General features: G+C 49.3%; 5 protein-coding genes across 6 annotated transcripts in view; 1 reads left to right on the forward strand and 4 right to left on the reverse strand.

Annotated features, from left to right (window-relative positions):
• Positions 1-352: 352 nt before the first annotated feature.
• CNBC6470 (hypothetical protein) lies at positions 353-2931 on the reverse strand (the record flags this gene model as incomplete). 2 transcript variants are annotated; one of them, XM_771164.1, is made up of 4 exons in its annotated part: positions 353-665; positions 746-980; positions 1052-2498; positions 2557-2931. In XM_771164.1, the coding sequence occupies 4 exons, from the start codon at positions 2929-2931 to the stop codon at positions 353-355; spliced, it is 2370 nt and encodes a 789-aa protein (XP_776257.1). The 2 variants fall into 2 exon arrangements, with proteins under 2 accessions (XP_776257.1, XP_776258.1); XM_771165.1 differs by lacking the exon at positions 353-665 and having other exon boundaries at positions 685-980.
• A 184-nt stretch (positions 2932-3115) lies between these two features.
• Positions 3116-5129, reverse strand: CNBC6480 (hypothetical protein; the record flags this gene model as incomplete). Its single annotated transcript, XM_771166.1, has 5 exons — positions 3116-3589; positions 3650-4096; positions 4166-4444; positions 4513-4911; positions 4974-5129. The coding sequence occupies 5 exons, from the start codon at positions 5127-5129 to the stop codon at positions 3116-3118; spliced, it is 1755 nt and encodes a 584-aa protein (XP_776259.1).
• Positions 5130-5287: 158 nt separating this feature from the next.
• Positions 5288-8377, forward strand: CNBC6490 (hypothetical protein; the record flags this gene model as incomplete). Its single annotated transcript, XM_771167.1, has 13 exons — positions 5288-5717; positions 5778-6066; positions 6126-6278; positions 6348-6460; positions 6538-6665; positions 6722-6911; positions 7001-7157; positions 7240-7296; positions 7362-7428; positions 7494-7589; positions 7667-7927; positions 7994-8081; positions 8193-8377. 13 exons carry the CDS (start codon positions 5288-5290, stop codon positions 8375-8377), a joined length of 2214 nt encoding a protein of 737 aa, XP_776260.1.
• An 813-nt stretch (positions 8378-9190) lies between these two features.
• CNBC6500 (hypothetical protein) lies at positions 9191-10203 on the reverse strand (the record flags this gene model as incomplete). Its single annotated transcript, XM_771168.1, has 2 exons — positions 9191-10020; positions 10080-10203. 2 exons carry the CDS (start codon positions 10201-10203, stop codon positions 9191-9193), a joined length of 954 nt encoding a protein of 317 aa, XP_776261.1.
• Positions 10204-18367: 8164 nt separating this feature from the next.
• CNBC6510 (hypothetical protein) overlaps positions 18368-18864 on the reverse strand; it is a gene marked incomplete at both ends in the record, with an annotated part of 3579 nt that continues 3082 nt past the window's right edge. The window contains 3 exons of the mRNA XM_771169.1: positions 18368-18447; positions 18502-18625; positions 18680-18864. The exon at positions 18680-18864 is cut by the window's right edge and continues 89 nt beyond it. Of these exons, the coding sequence (XP_776262.1) occupies positions 18368-18447; positions 18502-18625; positions 18680-18864 (389 nt within the window). The remainder of the gene's footprint in view (positions 18448-18501; positions 18626-18679) is intronic.

The raw sequence follows: 18864 nt of genomic DNA on the forward strand, positions 1-18864 counted from the left end.
AAAAAAAGAGGTGACTACCACACCTCGCCGATCGAAATGACGGCAAGGTTGAGATTGGTCGAGGAAAGCTCTATGAACGAGAGGGTTTGATCTTCCGATAGCTGTGACATCGGCAGCGTGGATAATTGGCTGCCGACGTGTCTAAGCTCGGTTCTGAGTTGCGATATCGAGTAAGGAATGACATAAAAAAAGCAAAAAAGAAAAAGAAGAGAGAAGGCAAAAGGTCAGCAAGGAAAGCCGAGGGTTAGTAGAGATTAGCTTTTCACTACAAACCATGCAAAGAGGAGTACAACCTTTCATAAAGACAGGATGTCAATGTCGAGCTTTTTATACCTACAATACACAGAACCCCTTATACTTTCCGCTTGATCAACCCGCTCATCAAATCAAAACTGTTCCCATCTGGCTGGAGGTCGACAAACGGTGAGTGGTTCTGCGTTTGGGCTCGAGCAGCTCCAGACCTAGGAACAGAGGGAGAAGAAGACCACGAACCACGATCATCCTCGCCGGCGTCAATGTCCCTGTTGTACAGGGGTGTGAGACCGGTGGAGGCTTTAGGTTTGTCGGAGATGGGGATACAGCGGAGAAGACCGTGGTCTGGGGTGATACTGAGGATACGGACGCGAGTGTGGGGTTCGGTGGTAGTGAGGAGAACGTCTTGCCCTCTAATAATTAACAAAAAAGTCAGTATGAGATCATGGAAACGGAACAATCAATGGGGATAAAGAAAAAGAAAAAAACCGACGAATGCAACCACCTTCCGTGGTATTCATCCATGAACCCTTTGAAACCCTTCTCCTCGATGAATTGCTCCCATTTCGCATCAAAGGAACTCATGATGCGAGCAAAGGTACCCTCCATGGTAGGTGCAGGCGGAAGAGGTTTATTAGATGATGTGGAAGAAAGTTTGGCGGCGAGTAAAGCATGTAGTTGGGAGACGGATGATGTGGGAAGAGCGTTGAGAATGTTGATACCACATCCTGTAGAAACAGGTCATTAGAAGGGGGTGAAGTAGGATAAAATGGGTTGCAAAAAAAAATGCAAAGCTTACCAACAACAATTCTCCATTTCCCGCCGACAAAACTAGTGTTCACCAAGATCCCACCCAACTTGGCCTTGCCCTTTTTTCCACTACCGATCTCCGTCCCACCCACGCCTTCAACCTCGGCATAGATATCGTTCGGCCACTTGATTCTAACACCTAATCTCCCATCCTCATCGATAGCTTCACAGACGGCAAGAGCCATGATGTATTGGATGAAAACCATTTTGGATGAAAGGGAAGCGGGGAGGTCGAGAAGCAGTGAGAATTGGAGACAGCCAGGTGGGGATAACCACATGTTGGAGCCTCGACCTCGGCCGGAAAGTTGGAAAGACGCGAGGAAGACGAGCGGTGTAGGGAGATTGGTGAGGAGAAGGGGGTTGCCGTCAAGCATCGTCTGAGTACTCGTCACTGTTTCACCGTACAAGACACAGTCACCCAATGAACACCGCTCGCCCTGTCCATCCGATCCCTGCCGCATCACGCCTGAACGTCTACCGCTCCTCTTCCTTGCCTGATCAAGCTCATCCCAGTAAGTAGAAAAGTTGAACAATGGAGTCCATCTGGAAGAGTATTCGACTGAAGGCGAAGGAAGGAGGATGGTTTTGGTGAGAGCGTGCAAATCGGGTGGAGAGGGAGGTTGTGGGGTAGAGTCGGATTGTATCGAAAGATCTTCGACGGAAGGTGGGAACACGGGCTGGGTACGACGGGCTTGCGCAAGCCATTGCGTGATACCATCTTCAGAGGCTGCTCGTTCAGGCGAGGTAGCTTCCGTCGTACCAAAACGAATCTCATCGTTCGCATCCCTCAAAACATCCCACCCATCTCTTTGCTCCATCTTGCCCTTGAGTTCTGGCTTGTTCACAGCTGCCTCGGGTAACTGCGGCAGGTTGGGATGAGACAAGAAAAAGATGGGTGAAGGGTGAGTGGGGTGAAGGAGGAGAGCCGGGTCTTCATCCTCGTGCTCCGAGTCGGCTGAGGATTTGGCCCGGTTTGCGGCGGTAAGACGTTCGGGAGGGGTCAAACCGAGCTTGATGAGTAACTCCTCGACCCACGACAAACGAGCCTTGTCGCTCATCTCAACCTCCACCTGGGACGGCCGCACGTCCAGTTTAGCAATGGCGTTACTCGCCGGAGGGTCGGAGAGAGGGTATTCTGGATGGACAGAGGAGAGAACGGTGCAGCCCTTGCCGTTTTGGGTGAAGACGGCGGCGACGAGTTGTTGTTGTTGTTGTCCTGATGGGTCGGAACAAGTTTCTTGGAAGCGAGCGAGGATTTGGACGTTTGGAGGGGGAGGCGAAGGGAGAATGAATTGGCCGCCGCCGTTATAATAGATGTGGTTGAGTGTCTCGAGCTTGGAAGATTCGAGGTTGAGGACGACAGCCCTGGATCCGGATTCAGACGCATATTGAAAACCTTGGAATACGGGTCCTCTGCTAGGCCCAGGGAAAAAGGCCTGATTCGCACCGTCAGCACGCAGTTCGAAACCTGTTCCACATCGCAAAAAAACGCACCAAATCTCTCTTCCCGGCAACTTCCATACCGCCTCCGACATCAAACCTCACCTCGGCACTGGCAAAGTACGCTCCGGCACATATGCCCAAGAAGCGGCCGCCTTGCTGGACATACTCTCTGATCCTGTTTGTGACGGGCCGCTTGTGCGTGAGCTCGTCGACGTAGGGAAGGTCCCTGCCGCCTGGGACGACGAGGAGTGCGCAGGACGGTTCCCATGGCTGGAGTGCGAGGAGGTCTGGGGCTGCGGGCTGGACGGTGTAGTGGGGGAGCAGGAGGAGGCGGAGGGTGAGGAGGGTGTGCGAGAGGGAGAGCGGCGACACCCCGGGGCCCGAGTACACGAGCACCTGGTGCGCTGACGGTGTCGGGCCTGGCATTGTGTGTGGAGTGAATACAAAAATCCCCACAAAATATAAATGTACGTATATAAAACGGCACTTATCACAACGGACATCGCCGACGTAAATCCGAACAGGCCGAACAAGCCGTCGCCATTAATAATTAACAAAGCCAATACATCATGCACGAGAATAATCCAAGTCACAGGAAAAATACACACGTCTACTCCCTTGAACCCTTCATCTTTGCAACCGCAGACGGCGCCCTCTTCTTCCCCTTCTTCGCCTTGGGCTTCTTTGACGCGCTCGTCTTCTCCCTCTCGCTCTTTGTCAACGTCAACTTGACCGCACCCTTCGCCTTGTCCTTCTCCAACGACATCTTGGCCTTCTTCTTCGCCAACCTCCTCGCCTGCCGATCAGCGTCAGAGCTCTTGATAGTCTTTCGTTCCTCCTTGGACAGGTTCTTGAGCTTGTCACCGAGCGCAGGGTCGCCCTTGGGGATGACACCCGGTCGGACATAAGCTTTCTTGGTCTTGTCCTTTGAAGCGCCGCCAGAGCCGGCAGCGATCTTTTTGATAGTGTTTTGAAGAGTGTTGGCGGTAGGGATGGTCTTGCATGGCTGCACACGAAGCGTTCGTTTGGCGAATTTGATTTGTTTAGCGTCCATTGCGAGAATCTCTTCCACGCTTTCTCGGTCCTATTTTATTGAATATCAGCATAAGACCCTTTTTCTTCTTTTCCTCGGGAATATACTCACAGCAAAGTGAACGTAACCGAAACCTTTACCGAGCTGAGTCTCCTTATCTCTCACAATCCTCACACCAGTAACCCACTTTCCGCTCCCCTCCTTGTTCGCACCCCTCTCAGCCTTGACCAACTCTTCAAAGAACACCCTGACATCCTCCTCCTTGGCCGCATAGTCTAAACCGCCCACAAAGAGACTCTTCTTGGGATCCGTGTTACTAGGCAGCCATGCGTCCCGCTTGCTCAGGGAAGTGGACGCGCCGGCGAGACCGACAGAAGAAGGTAAGCGGACAGAGTCGACGCGGATCGTACGCCCGGAAAAGGTACTGCTGTTCGCAGACGCGATGAACTTGGCGGCAGCCTCAAAGGGGTCGAGGATCGGGGCGACATTGGCAGCTCGGTCAGGGTGGGGATAAGCAAAGACGACATAGGCGTTACAAGAGTCAATCTCAGAGTGGAACTGTATGAATAACCTTGTCAGCCAATGTTATGTATGCGAGATGATGGGTAGCTAGTATCAGGGACGCACGTCTTTTTTGATGAAAGCGACCTTTCTCTTTCCCTTGGCATCGATAAACACCTTGGCCTTGTCAAGCTCCGCATCCTCCCCATCAGCGTTTTGCTTGGCCTTCCAAGCGGCAGCACGCTCCTTTTCTCGTTTCGCACGCTGGTTGGCGTCCTTCTCAGGATCCTCAGTGGGGAGCGCAGCGGTAGGGGTGGCAAAGGCAACAGATCGGAATCGGAGAGATTCAATCTTGGCAGATGGGACAAATGACATGATGTGGGCTCGGAGTTGTTTCAATGTCGACTGTTGCGTTTCGATTATCAGATTGGCGTATCCAAACGAAAAGGGGGGAAGCAAAGAATAGAGCTCACCTTGGACTTTGCAGCGTCGATAGGAAGGTTACCAATGAACGCAGTCCTCCTGTTCTTGTCCTGTACCGATTCCTCAGCAGGCACATACTTGCCGAGCTTGCTCTTCTTTGTCTTTTTAGTCTCCTTGGCCTTGGCCGCCTCACTGTCACTCTCGGCATCAGAAACATCCTCGTCGTCGTCGTCCGGCAACTCTTCATCAATCTCGGAAAGCTCGGCCTCATTGTCCTCTCCATCTTCGTCTTCCTCGGAACTCTCGCTCTCATCCTGATCGTCTACTCGCACGTCCTCTTCCATTTCGGGTGAAGGGCTCTTCTTGCCCTTTTTGGCTGCGGGAGCAGATGTAGTCTGGAGATGAGCTTTTGATGTACTGGCAACAGGTGCAGGTGCAGAAAAGGCATTCTGGATTGTCGGTATATGAGCATCGATCGCTTTGCAGAAAAAAAAAAGGGCAAGACACTTACGCTCTTTGCAAAAATGTCGTCCAACTCGGTATCCTTGACAGCAGCAAAGAGAGCGACGGGTGCGTCCCCCTGGCTGCTATCCTGTGCGTCTCTCTTGCGCTTATTGTTCTTGTCTGTGACTGGGGCCTTGCCCTTGTGTGCAGAGTGCTTCGCCATTTTTCGGTGAGTGCGGGATGTGCGATAAAGGCAGATGCGATGTGTGATCCAAAATTTCCGAGGGAGCGCCGGGTGGAGGGCAGGCACCAGTACGGTGGATGTGTTGCTGCAGACAGTGGGACACCCTTAATCAGCCCTCCACATTACTCGTGCTCTACATGCACTCCCCCTCCCCCCTTTGTGCTCCCCCTTCTCTCCGCCCCGCGCCAGCGCACCGCAGGATGGCACACACAGCCGCCATGCACACTGGCCCGCCCCCCGCCGCCCCCACAAACGTCGGCAACTCGCCCAGCCATACAACCATGGCCATGCCAGGCGCAGCAGCACGTATCGCCCGTACCGGCTACATCTACGACCCTCTCATGATGCTGCACTGCATGGAAGGCTACATGCCCACCGCAGAAAATGTAATGGATAACGGCGACGGACACCCGGAAGATCCCATGCGGATCAAGAGGATCTTTACCAGGCTGGCGGAGCAAGGGTTGATCAGGCGGATGAAGAGGCTGGATTTTGAAGAGGTCAAGTTTGAGCAAGTCTTGCTGGTGCATGGCGAGGAGATGTGGGATAAAGTGCAGGCTACGGAGCGTGGGTCCATATTCTCTCTTTCCAGTCCATTGACCAGCTACTCATCATTCCCTCTTCTAGTGTTGAGCGATCAGCAAATTCAAGATATGAAAGAGTACTACGATCAGCTATCCCTCTACGTCTGCCGTGAGACTGCCCACTGTGCTCGTCTTTCTGCGGGAGGTGTGATTCAAGCATGTCGATCAGTCTGCAAGAATGAAGTGCGCAACGCCTTTGCCATCGTACGTCCGCCGGGCCATCACGCAGAGCCCAACGAACATATGGGTTTCTGTTTCTTCAACAACGTTGCAGTGGCTACCAGGGAGATGCAGAGGGAAGGGTTGGCCAAAAAGGTCTTGATCTTGGATTGGTAAGTCCGTTTGTTCATTAGACTGAAAACCCTTCTCTGACCCTGTAAACACAAAAAAGGGACGTCCACCATGGTAACGGTACACAAAGAGCATTCTGGCATGATGGTGATGTACTTTACATGTCATTACATAGACATGAAGGAGGAACATTCTACCCCAACAGCGATTTCGGATCTCTCAACATGGTCGGTGATGGTGAAGGTGTCGGCAAGTAAGTGGTGTATTATCTTTCCGTTTATTCAAAAAAGAGAATGTAAACGCTCATATTTGCCTGGGCCAGGTCTGTCAACATCCCCTGGCCTGGACCGGGTTTCGGTGATGCCGACTATATCTATGCTTTCCAGCGGATCATCATGCCAATAGCATACGAGTTCGACCCCGATCTCGTCATCAGTAAATCCTTTTTTTGACTTGCATCGATCCTATTGTCTTTTCAACCGTCCAGAAAACTGACAGTCTCAACAACCCAGTTTCTGCCGGATTCGATGCTGCGGACGGAGACATGCTCGGTCAATGTCGTGTCACCCCTGCAGCTTACGGACATATGACACATATGCTCAGCTCATTGGCTGGTGGCAAGCTTGTCGTCGCTCTTGAAGTAAGTCTCTCTTCCACAACCCCCCGACACTGAACCCTTTGACTGAATCATAACAGGGTGGATACAATCTCCGAGCCATCTCCGATTCCGCCCTCGCCGTCGCCCGTGTCCTCTTGGGTGAAATCCCGCCCGAGCTGGGCATCATGCGAGCATCCGAAGCGGCTACCGAGGTGGTCTACCAGGTCGCGCTTGAACAGAGCAAGTACTGGAAGTGCATCGATGTAAAGGCTTGTGAACCGCCTGAAGGTATGTCCTTCTCTTCTCTCCCTCCCTCCTCCCGCTTCTCATTTCATCTTCCGTTTAAAGTAAATGGAAACTGATACGAAGCAATGTAGTTACCGAGCTTGAGAATGGCACTTCTCCCGTGTATACAATCCCAGACCTACTGAAAATCCATCGCGCACACCACATGTTTACCAAACACCAGTTGTATCAAATACCATTGGCCAGCCAAGAATTAGAAGCTGCATTTGGCGGTCAGATCATCTGCAAGTGGGTCGCTTTCGTTTTTTCTATTGTCCTTATCCTTGTCTTGCCAGTATGAAAAGGATGGACTGACTCGATGTGCGAATAGTGAGAATATGTATGAAGTTGGAGAAAAGGGAGTGCTGGTGGTGTTTGTCCATGATTTGTGAGTCGTAGCTCCCGTTTTATGCAAGGGGGGAAACTGTTCTGACAATACGAATCTTCTCAAAGTGGTAACCTGAGAGTGGAGACCGACGGCGCAAGGTCGACCAACATCCACCTGGCGAACAGCTACCTTGTAAGGCGCCACCATGCTTATTTCGCGAGTAAACCAACAATCTGATTTTTTTCCTCCTTTTCCAGCTCGATACGAGCGATGCGGTTGTCTCATGGGTTAAAACAAAAGGCTACAACATCATCGATGTCAATATCCTAAAGCAACTACCTACCGAATACCCCGTACGTTCCTTCCCGACTCCCATTGCAACAGCCAGCTGTTCACTGACTCGCCCGGTCCTTCTTCCCCAACTAAACAGGAAGGCCCCAAGATGGTCGTGAAACAAGCCAACGACATGGAATCCAAATTAATGAAGTACATTTGGGATAATTACATTGAACTGTCCGAATGCGAAAAGGTCGTGTTCATAGGGCACGGTACAGGCTGTCAGGCGATCATGGATCTTGTCAATGCGAGGGATGTCGAGCTCAAGGTGAAGGCTGTGGTGCAAGTGGCCGGCTTACATTCCTTGGTCAGACCAAATCCGTCAAATAAGGAAAAGTTGAGCTGGTTCAAGCAGGTGAGTCTTTTGCATATCAATTTTATCAATCCAGTCATGTTTATGCTTGTTTGTTTGTTGTAATAGTGTAATCAAATCTACGTGCCTGCCGAGCATGTGGTATTGGAAGATGAAAAGGTTAAGCGGAGATTAGGCGACGCGGTGTTTACATCCCGTATGTCTTTTCAACCCATCTCCCCCCGCCCGCCCCCTCCCCGGCGTCGAGGAAACAAATCACTGACGAAAAAAAAAAATGACCAATTTCCCAATATTTTTTCCCCACCAGAAAAAGCAAAAGTCGTCGACGTTCTCAACGATGTCCTTCCGCGAATCAAGGCCTTTGTCGAATCCAAAGTCGAAGATGGGCTTGCACCCCGCGCGCATTCGGGTCTGGATGGCTTATACGGTCTAGGAGGTGCTGGTGCTGGTGGAGAGCTGGTAGTTGTTAATGGACATGTACATGTGGGATGATGTAAATTACACCATATTTTTTGTATGTTAATATACATGTTCTGTCAGTGTAACTACAGTGTACGACGGATTCAAAAAGGGGGAAAGAGTTCGTGTCATGGTTGTACTTTTCTTTCTTGGTTTTTTTTTTTTGTGAATTGCATAGGGCTGGTTATCGAATGATACAACTGCATTAAAATCCAAAGTTGATGCACCACCCGTGCAGTGCGTGCTTCGATTTTGACCTATCTGCCAACTACCCGCTTCGGCGTTCGTCAAGTGCAGTAGTAGTAATATAAATGCAAGCAGGAACGAATGAAGGGGTCGCCATCCATGCACCGTTCTTAACGACGCCAGCGTACCGTTAGCTCCTAGCTCGAAACTCGTGACCTTGGCATAATTGAATAATAATGAGACTGCGTTCGCGATCAACGGTAAATCCAGAATTTAAACAACGGTCGAAAGATGTAAAGAAGAATGAACGAAAGTGATAATTCAAGGCTACAGGTGAGACTAGCTCATATGCATTTTCTCTTCCTCATGAGAAGCACCAGTACAACTCATGACTCAACCGTTCTACTCAGCGCGCCAGTCAAAAACACCGCTATAGGTATAGACGAAAAAAGCTCACTAGGAGTCAAAGAAACGCTACCTAAAACGGGAATTGAAAAGCTAGACAAAGAAGAAAGGCCAAAGACCGCACTACGGAGGATGAAGGATAAAAGATTGTCATGAACTCGTGAAAGATGATGAATGATACTAGAAACACCAAAATAATAAAGAGATACGAGAAAAGATCTACAAAGAATAAACGATACCATCAAGGTAGACCGCTTAGTCGGTGAAGTACCAGGTGATGGGGACCATACCGTCCTCCTCAGTGGCAATTTGGTTGAAGGCACCGATGGAAAGGTCGAGAGAGTTGGCGGTTTCACAGGTGGGGCAGACATCGGCGACGACAGCAGTGACAGACTTGCCGTTGTTGGTGTTGGTGAGAGTGATGGACTTGCCGCAGTAAGGAGAAGAGTCGTTGGACTCGTAGTCCTGCCACCATCCGTTGGAGTCAATGGCAATGACATAGTCGTCGTCAGAGTGGACGGTACCACATTCACCGGCAACACCACCCTGAGAGTAGAAAGTAGCGTAACCACCGGTGTAGACCTCAGAAGAAGAGGTAGAGCTTGAGTCGGAAGCGGAAGAAGAAGAGGTGGAGGTGGCGCTCTCCTCATCAGAAGAGGAAGAAGAGGCGGAGGCACGTCCGTAAGAGCTGCTGGAAGAAGCGGTAGGCTGCTCCTCATAAGAGCTGGCAGCAGTTTGCTGGGCAACGTCGGCAAGGTTGTTGACGGCGGAAGCGGTGACGGAAGCAGTGGCCTCGGCGGTCACAGAAGCAGTAGCCTCGGCGGTGACGGAAGCAGTGGCCTCAGCAGCGTAGCTGGAAGCGTTGTTGTACTGAGACTCGGCCTCGATATCGGCAGATGCAGTGGCGGAGGCAGTAGCCTCGGCGATGGTGGCATTGACAGAGGCGATAGCAGTAGAGTTGGGAGTGCAGTAAGAAGCACGGTTGTCGGCAAGAGTCTCGGTGGCGAGGAGAGGGTGACAGCAGTCGTCGAAGAAGGTGGTGTTGTGCTGGGTGGAGCAAGAGAGAGCAAGGTACCTGGTGTGGTCTGTGCACATATGTCAGACGCGATCAAAACGAGATGATTGAATGGTCAAGGTAACTTACAGGCATCATAAGACTCAAGGTAACCCTCGTCGTAAGTAGTGGGCTTGGCCCTAGCACAGTTGACGGGAGCAGCAACGACGATAGAAGCCGAAGCAAGGGCGATGACAGCAGCCTTGGCGAACATTTTGCTTGTTTTGTTTTGTTGGTTGTTGTAAGAGAGTGTAGTAGTGGTAACTGTCAAAAGACTGTCGTGGAGCAAACAAGAACTGGTGTGAGCGCTGCTCGTTTGGAAGTGGTGGTAAAAGTGTTGAAGGATGGGGAAGGATACTCACCACAAACTGTCAGTGTTTTATACCTTGTTGGATGCTGGTCGGCGAATGAAAAACGTATTTCTTGTTCGAGGCTCACTGAGCGAGCTGTAAATGAGGGTGAGTGAATGAAAGCCTGGAACGTTGCACGTCAAGCGACAGGTTCCCGGGTTGGATATGGGTTGGAAGGAAGAAAAAGAGAAAGTTTGGCGGGTGAAGAGAGGAAGATGAAGAAAAGAAAATGGGGTCATGCTGAGGAAGATTATGCGGCGAGGTGTGGGGTGCCGCTGTTGATCGATAAACAAAAGACGCGTCGAGATTCAGCTCAGGGTCCGGGATTCAATTGCAGTCTGCGGAATAACTACGACGCACCCCAAATTATCCTCGCCTCGTCCCGCGGTAAGCCTGGACTTGCGCCGCCTAGTCCGGGATCCGTTCGTTGATCGGAGTTCCATCCCTTCCCTGACTTTTAATCGCTCGTCGAGACCATTAGTGAGGTATTAGTCGGGACCAATTCCCTGATTACAAAAATTTGCGCTGAACAATAAGAAAAAATGACAACTATACGACGCGTTTTTTTACACTTCCCGCATCCCGCCCGTTCCGTTGTTTCATTCCCAGTAACACGTATGCATCAGTCGCACTCCTTATTGTTGTAATGCAGCTGAACTTTTTTGGTGCTCGAGCCTTCCGTCAGGTGTTGTGACAGGATGAAGAGATTCGTCTTTTAAGATACCTTGAACGCAGTGTCACGGCGGGAAGCGAATCAAGCCATTCGCGCAGCGGCACAGTCTTTATTATTAACCCTCAGCTCAGGCTCAGCCATCGGGTGGTAACACGCGACGAAGATTGCAGTGGAACTGTTGTTGTGGCCTGCCGTCCTTTGCTCTTTGCATGTCCTTCCCCTTCCTGCCTTGTACTGCATATATGCTGCTATATTTCCAATACGCTTGCATGCCCCGCATAATCACCTCTGCTACACGCGTCTCACGTTCTGACGCTTTCTTTTGTGAAGCTTGTCTCGTTTAATTTTATTTCCGGGCCTTTCGGCACAACTTCTTTTTTTAAATTTGATCGGCAAAATATGAGGGTGCTGTTTCACCTTCTCTTCTTTGGATCTTCCACCTAACCTCCACCCTTGGTCTTACATCTTGGGGAACTATTTCGGACACCCCCCCTATTTCTTTTGGGACACCCCCCCTCCTTCTACTTTGGGTAATTTTGACAGAGCAGCCGATAGATAACACCATGGACCCTGCAGTGCATCCCTGAGGCCCTTATGCCTGTTATTTACGTAACTAAATGTTCTTTTTCGTGCATAGTAAATTCAGTCCTCTAATATTATAAACATCTATTCTTCTTGTGACATCTATTCCTCTTTCGACATCTATTCATTCTTCCTTCGCCTTCATTCCCAGCTATGTCGATCTCTCCCTCGCTGCATTATAATACTATCCTCCTGCGATCGAATGCTCGCATCCTTGCCCACATTATTCTCTAAGTTGTATTGGTAAATTTGAGGAGATTGGAGATTATTGTATCCACTAACAGAAGGGTAATGATAGGGAGTTGGGGCTTCGGAATGATTGTGGAATAATACTTGGTTGTAAGGGATATACTGGGTAGGAGGCACATGGTATTTTGAAGTTGGGTAATGCTGTGGAGCAGGGGGATAGTATTGTGATAATGGTGGATAGAATTGGGAAGAAGGGGGTAATTGGGGGACCGAGGGTTCAGGAGGAAGATGCTGCATTTGAACAGCATGTGACGGATATATTTGAGAGGGGGCAGGATATTGTGACCGAGAATGCTTTTTTGGACGAAGATTGGGCTATAAAATATGTAAGCGCAAGGTCATCGAGTTGGGCTAATCTTTGAATGAAAGGACCAACTTCATTCGGTACCTCGACAAGATCTTCCTCATTTCCTTCCTCATCATCGCTATCTGGGACAAGAACTCTTCTGTCTTCACCTGCATTCTCAGCTTCTTGGTTTTTGTCGACCCTTCGAGACGCTTGAACACGCGCACAGTCTTTGGTATAGTGAGTGGAACTTTGGCAGTGTTTACAGCGCCCTTTTTTTCGCTGGGTCAATCCAGCCCCCATAATTCTTTCTGACTGAGTCAAGTACCTTCCTGAAGGTGCCGACATCCGGTCTTCCTGCAACACTGGTGGATTAGGGGCCTTCCTTCCCCGCTTGGTGCTTAAAATGGGTGGATCGAGGATAAGTTCTTGGTCCTCACCGAAGTCAAATACATCATCCAGCCGTATGACTGATGTATCTGGGGTGCCAACAAGTCTGTTAATATGGTCAAGGTATCTTTTGAGACTTGCGGCAGACCCGAGACGCCAGTGAGGATGAATGTGATCCTTTTCAAGGTGTCTTCTTTCCCGGACGAAGCTAATGAGACGATGGGCGCAGGGCAATCCATGGGATTTTGTAAACGAGCCACTGCACGGGTGTGATTCTTCAAAGTCATCGACACCTTCATCGTAATCACCCAAATATCTTTTGGCCAAAGTCAACTGCTCAGCAAGAAGCTTCATTGCAGCGCGGGATATGGAGCCTTTTAACTAAACAATTATATCAGCACGATTACAAAAAGGACAGAAAGAAGGAAGGAACATACCCGAACAAAAGTACTGGGAATATGTGTAGCACACCTCGTTCTCTCGAGCTCAATTCTTTTCAAAATTTTCAACCACTGCTGATCAAAATACGTACTTAGAGACCCAATGACAAGCAGAAGATCACCGTACTTGGTGTCAATTGATTTCTTAAGAGTTGCGTGCTGACCTTCTAAGCGTGAATTACCGGTTTGTCCGAAGTGAAGTTGCTTGTTGATATAGGCATGTACAAAGCGCTCCTTGATTTCATCCAAACCCCGGATATACGAGATCGCTCGAGCATATTTCTGACCAGGATAAAGTTCTTCCATCTTCCGATAACCTTCCTCAAGCTGCTCATCCGATTTTGCATGTACACAATACCGTACCCAAGCTTTGCAGAAATTCGAGACAGCCATGACGATGTTCTCTTCGTCAACGAAACAGGGCCTTATATTGCTTTTGACATTTTCTTGAAGATGCCAGAAGCAGGAGAAGCGGTAAGCCTTGGGGAGGACAGACATGAGAGCGTTGATGAGTGCTGGGTCACGATCGGTAATGACAACCTTGACATCCGGTTTGCCGACAAGTTCGAAGAACGAATTGAGAGCTTGGGTATACCAGTTTGTGGTTTCACGCAACATCAAGATGACTCCTGCAGTGTATGTCATACCTGTCGATGTGGATCCGACGATATGGAGCATGGGCATCCGGTACAGGTTCGTCTTGTATGTGCAGTCGAAGAAAAGGACTTCGGGAAATCGGTGAATCAGTGCGCGAGCAGTTCGCTTGGTGTAAACCAAACCAATGAGTTCATCGCGTGTGTTGACAAACGGACGATGGAGCTCATCATTGCTCACTAATTGCCGAATACAAGCAGCACTTGCACTGGAGCCAGCACGGAGATCTGCACGACGACGAAAGGCGAGACGATGCAAGTCTTCCGATGTCAACATTACCGTTGGGAAACGCTGAGACATGGTACTGATGATGGAGGGGAATGGAGTCCGGCTGTCGATCAACGTGTTGATCAGCTCTTTGGCTTCAGGCGTCCGCGAAGCACGCCGAAGAAGTGCAATTCCAATATTGGCGACAGGCGGATGATTGTGCGAGGCATTCACGACCTTCCAAGTCCAACATTTGTCTCCACCATGCTCTTTTACCTCTGCCTCTGCCATCTCCCAAGCCACAGCAGCAAAAGGGCATCCATTTTTTACGGTCTGTATAGTCCTAATGCGCACATCTTTGAAACTGTCCCCTCGTGTGCAGCGATACTCGTCTCCAAAGATGCACGAGTATTGTATCAATTCTCTGCCCTCTTTGTGAGTTTTCGTTGGCTTCTTCCTTTTGCTCCGCCTAATAACAGCAGCGAAGCCTTGTGAGGCTGCGTAAGCCTGGACAGCGCCTTTACACTCATCTTTAGATTGGTAGTACGCTTGCTCGTCGAACCCAGGGGTAGAGATCATCTCGTCGTCGTTGAAGGAGTCAATGGGAGCCTGGATAATGTCATCCTCACTATCCTCTTCGTCGGCAATATTGGAGACTTCCGATGAATCCGAACCTTCCATGGCATGGAGATTACCTTCATCAAAATCAAACGCCATTGATTGATGTCCCGAGTATATTTCGGCCTCTGGGACGCGGATAATAGGAGAAGGTGGGCAGATACCGGGTTGGGGAGAAAGAGGATCCGAAGAGTGCAAATCAGTCGAAGCCATGATGTTTTCGAATACGTTATAAGTTTCTTAGGAGGATGAAAAGTATTTAAATGACAGCAAAAAGGAGGCGCGTTATTAGAGAAAAAAACGCGTTTGTTGTTCGTTACTTTTGTAAAATGTTGCAGTCTGGCGCACGCGACAATATCATCTGAACTAATTACGTAAATAACAGGCATAAGGGCCTCAGGGATGCGCTGCAGGGTCCATGGTGTTATCTATCGGCTGCTCTGTCAAAATTACCCAAAGTAGAAGGAGGGGGGGTGTCCCAAAAGAAATAGGGGGGGTGTCCGAAATAGTTCCCGGAGTTTCTGGTTCCGCATACTTTTTGCCCTTTGGGCCCCCAGTTTTGGGCGCACAAATAGTCCGGTAATTGAACGGCAATTATAGATGCAAAGGGTCATTCCTCCCAATTACCGCATAAATGCATTAAATGCATTAGAAAATCCCCTAAAGAAGGGATCAAGAAGTCCACTAGGCAGAGTGCAATAGATCAATATCTTAATTACCGCTGATCACCATTCATCTTCTCTGCAAGGAGCCAATAATCATGACCCATATCACTATAATACTCATGACTTACCGTGTCATGAGGTATGAGGCATAATAGGAGACGGCTGCCAACGGTACAAAGTAACAGGGAAACGAAGGACTACTAGAGAGATATGTAGATTGTGGAGGACCTTAGATTCTGTAGAAAAGAGGGGAGAAAGAAGACCAAGAGATCGAATTGAAAGGCGGCTTGTGATGTAACCTTGAGCTACCAGTATTATTCCAAGTAGTAACACAACCTCCATGCTACTGAACTATCTGTATCAAGAAGAGGAAGAAGTGAGATCACTTTTGTCACTCCGTCCACAGCCTAACAGACGCGACTGTGGAGGATGATCGATCACGTGAGAGGTGTTGCCTCACTCTTCCACTTTTCTCTTCTTGCATATCTCGAAGCTCTGATCTCCGTCCATGCGAAATGCAGATGCATATGTGTAGCTCTGGCCGTCACGCTAGCGGTTGAAATTCTGAACGACAAACACCCAACACCCAAACCCAACAAACAAGCGTGCGACTACTCCTTCTCCGTCCCCGATCTGATAAGATTGAAGATCATGATGAGTACCGACAGGCTCGCTCGGGGCCAAAAGTAAAAAATGGCGTTGCCTACGAGGCACAAGATGACGCTATATACTATATGCATGAACTATTGAGATGACCCTCAAATCTTCAACTCGGGACGAAAGGCCCCTCAAGATTCGAGAGAAGACCAACAAGCAGATGAGAGGTGAATCGGAAAGTCCAGCGTCCAAGTCAGTTTCAGTTGGCAACGAGCAAAGAGCACTCAGGCCAAAGAGGGTCCCTGGTATGCGATGCATGACGATGATTTTCCCGTGGGTGTTCCTTGATAAAGAGCGTTAACGCGCTAACCAAATACGGTAAAAAGGAGAGTCGACTCGGCCGCTTTCGCACAGAGAACCTTGATCAAGCACGACCGTTCCCGTCTGGCTGTCTTGCCGTCTTCCTTTCCTCTTGCGCCCAAGGACGCTGATGACAGTTGACCCACTTTGACGCCGCCGGTCAGATGTGTAGCGGCTTTGCAGACGGGAGTGTATAGCAAGTGCAGCTGCCATTTTCGCTGCGGACCTAGCCGGGAGCTTTATGCACCGCGCATACGTTCCATGCATAGATGCTGCGGGGCCACGTAGTGCCGATGAGAGACGATCAGATGCAGTTACCGATTGACGGGATACAGGAGGAGATACACGGTCATGGCCCAATGCTGAAACAGCCGAGCCCGGAACTTTAATAAACTACCCATTTTCACATGCTCCTGTGGTTTGATCCACGCGCCGGAGACACAGGGTCCTCAGGGCACGTCGGTGATCTCGAAAGCCTTGTAAATCCCCCCGCCTCCCCGCCGTCAGCATATATAAACCCCTCGTATTCCATCCTTTCCCAATTCTTTTCTCTTTCTTTCATCAGCACCAAGTCTATCTCCAAACTCCACACCTGTACAAGCACTCTTTGTATACACAACCAGCAAAATGTCTTTCACCACCCTTTTCACTGCTGCCCTTGTCCTCATCGCCCCGGCCCTCGTTGCCGCTGCCCCTGCTGCTGAGCCTGCGCCCAGCGTTAAGTCTCAGAACTTCGGCGCCCCCGGTGGTGGTAAGTACTAATTCATACCGTTCTGTGAATGCTCACTATGTGGGCCCATCTCTCCTGTCCGTGTTTTACGTGACCTCGTCCTCATCCTCATCCTTATCTCGTTTTTCATCATCATCTTCATCCTTTTTTCCTTCCTCTACTCTTCGCTTGTCTCGTTTTCATTTCCATGGGCATTATACTGAATAGCATCTCCCATCTAATAGCTTACCCCTGGTAAATTATTTACCTCCCAAAACCAACACCCTCTTTATCGTATCCGAAGGATGTGCAAATACACGAGCGACGGAGCATAGAGGTTAGAGGCAATGGAGTACGAGGAGTAGTATGAGGAGTAGTAGTAGATCAAGGACGCGTTCGTAGATAGTTCGTATGTATCCGATGTCGTCGTAAGCATCGTGTCTCTATCATCTCTGCAATTTTGACATCCGGAGCATGGGGGTCGGTGTGTCTGTCCTAACTATTCATTCGCCTGCGTATCAAATTTCAGAGCATCTCAAAATCTCAATGTTAAAACACGTTTATTAACCATCTTCAGCCGACACCGCGAAACATGACTCTTATTATGCCAATTCTAAGGTTCGTTACTCGTTATGTTTGGCGAGATTAAATCTCCATTATACTGCTGACGAAGGCTTTCCAAAAGGAGATGGGACTTTGCCTTTTACCGTTTACCATCTGACTATAAGATCCCTTCGCCTTTGATCCGAATTAGTCATAATAGACTTTACGCATGTGACACGTGTACCATTTGAACAGCAACGTCTGTTTCGCAGTTCGCGCAGCGCCGGAAGTACGCGTCGACGCGTCGGGGTACATATACTACTTGTACTAATACTACCACATGCACAGGAAGTGTCACCACATGTCCAACATCCATCATCCCTCGACAACGAGTGTGCAGAGCGTGCAGGCGCAAACACCAGACAGTTGGGCAGCTTAGTATCTTCGTGCTTTGGTGATGTCTGATGGAACTTTTGAGGTCAGCCAACAGAGAAACCAATTGTTCAATCATTATTCATTCGTTGTCGGAAGCAAGATGCAGTACGTTGGTTCACAGGTCAGATGCATAGAAAGGATGCCGTTGATCATCAATCGCCATCATCGATCGCAAGTATTATTTCCAGAGAATGAAGGATTATTGCTGCACTGACAGCCGAGCGCCGATTAGTAATGTTGTTGCTCATTGTGACGCCGATAAACTTCTGACTGTTTTAGAACACCTCGTTCAAACTTGTAAACAGTTCGCTATCGAAAGACCAAATAAACAAATAATGTATGCTCTACATTCGCAGTAGCCGAAACAATATCTTATCCTACACAACACTGATTCTTGAATAATATAATGTATGGCATATTATATCAATCTATTGCCCGCTAATACCATGCCTAGAACACATTATGAGTTTGAACGTTGATTTCGATGATGAACTCCCTTGAAAACCCCAGAAAAAATCATGACGACAATGAAACCCAAAAATAAGTAGGAAGAATAAAATTAAAGAGTGCTCTCTCCGTTGGTGATTTGGGGTTTAAAGAGCGTTGAGAGAATACAGGTGTTAAACCTTCCATGTATCCGGGCCAAAGCCCTCTGGTGGAGGCTTGTAGTACGTAGCACCGACACCATCCCAATCAACCGCTATCGACGTCTTGTCAGTGCCTAGTGATGCGTGAGAATGAGGAGAAGACCTACTTTGCTTATACACGTTGTTTCCCCACCAAGAAAGGGAAGCGCCTGGTAAATCAATAAACAGGAAAAGGGCGACAGCAGAGAGGGCAGTTCCGACATCGAGGGCAGCGGAGAGAACGTAATTATACTGTACACCAGAATTAGCAAGTCATCCTTGTCACACGATTTGCACAGTACGCACCTTGGACCACCAAGCAAATCTCTTCCTTCTCAACCAGAATTGAAATATAAAGCCCGTGGACAACCAGCTCGCATAGTTCACGCCACTCGCCGGGGGGATAGACAATGCGCCGTTGAACATGACCGGGAAATTGAGGTTGCGGAAGATAGAGCGAGGGTTGCGTCGGACCCAGAACCAAAGAGGTA

Source organism: Cryptococcus neoformans, chromosome 3 (genome assembly GCF_000149385.1).
Source record: "Cryptococcus neoformans var. neoformans B-3501A chromosome 3, whole genome shotgun sequence".
Lineage (NCBI taxonomy): Eukaryota > Fungi > Basidiomycota > Tremellomycetes > Tremellales > Cryptococcaceae > Cryptococcus > Cryptococcus deneoformans.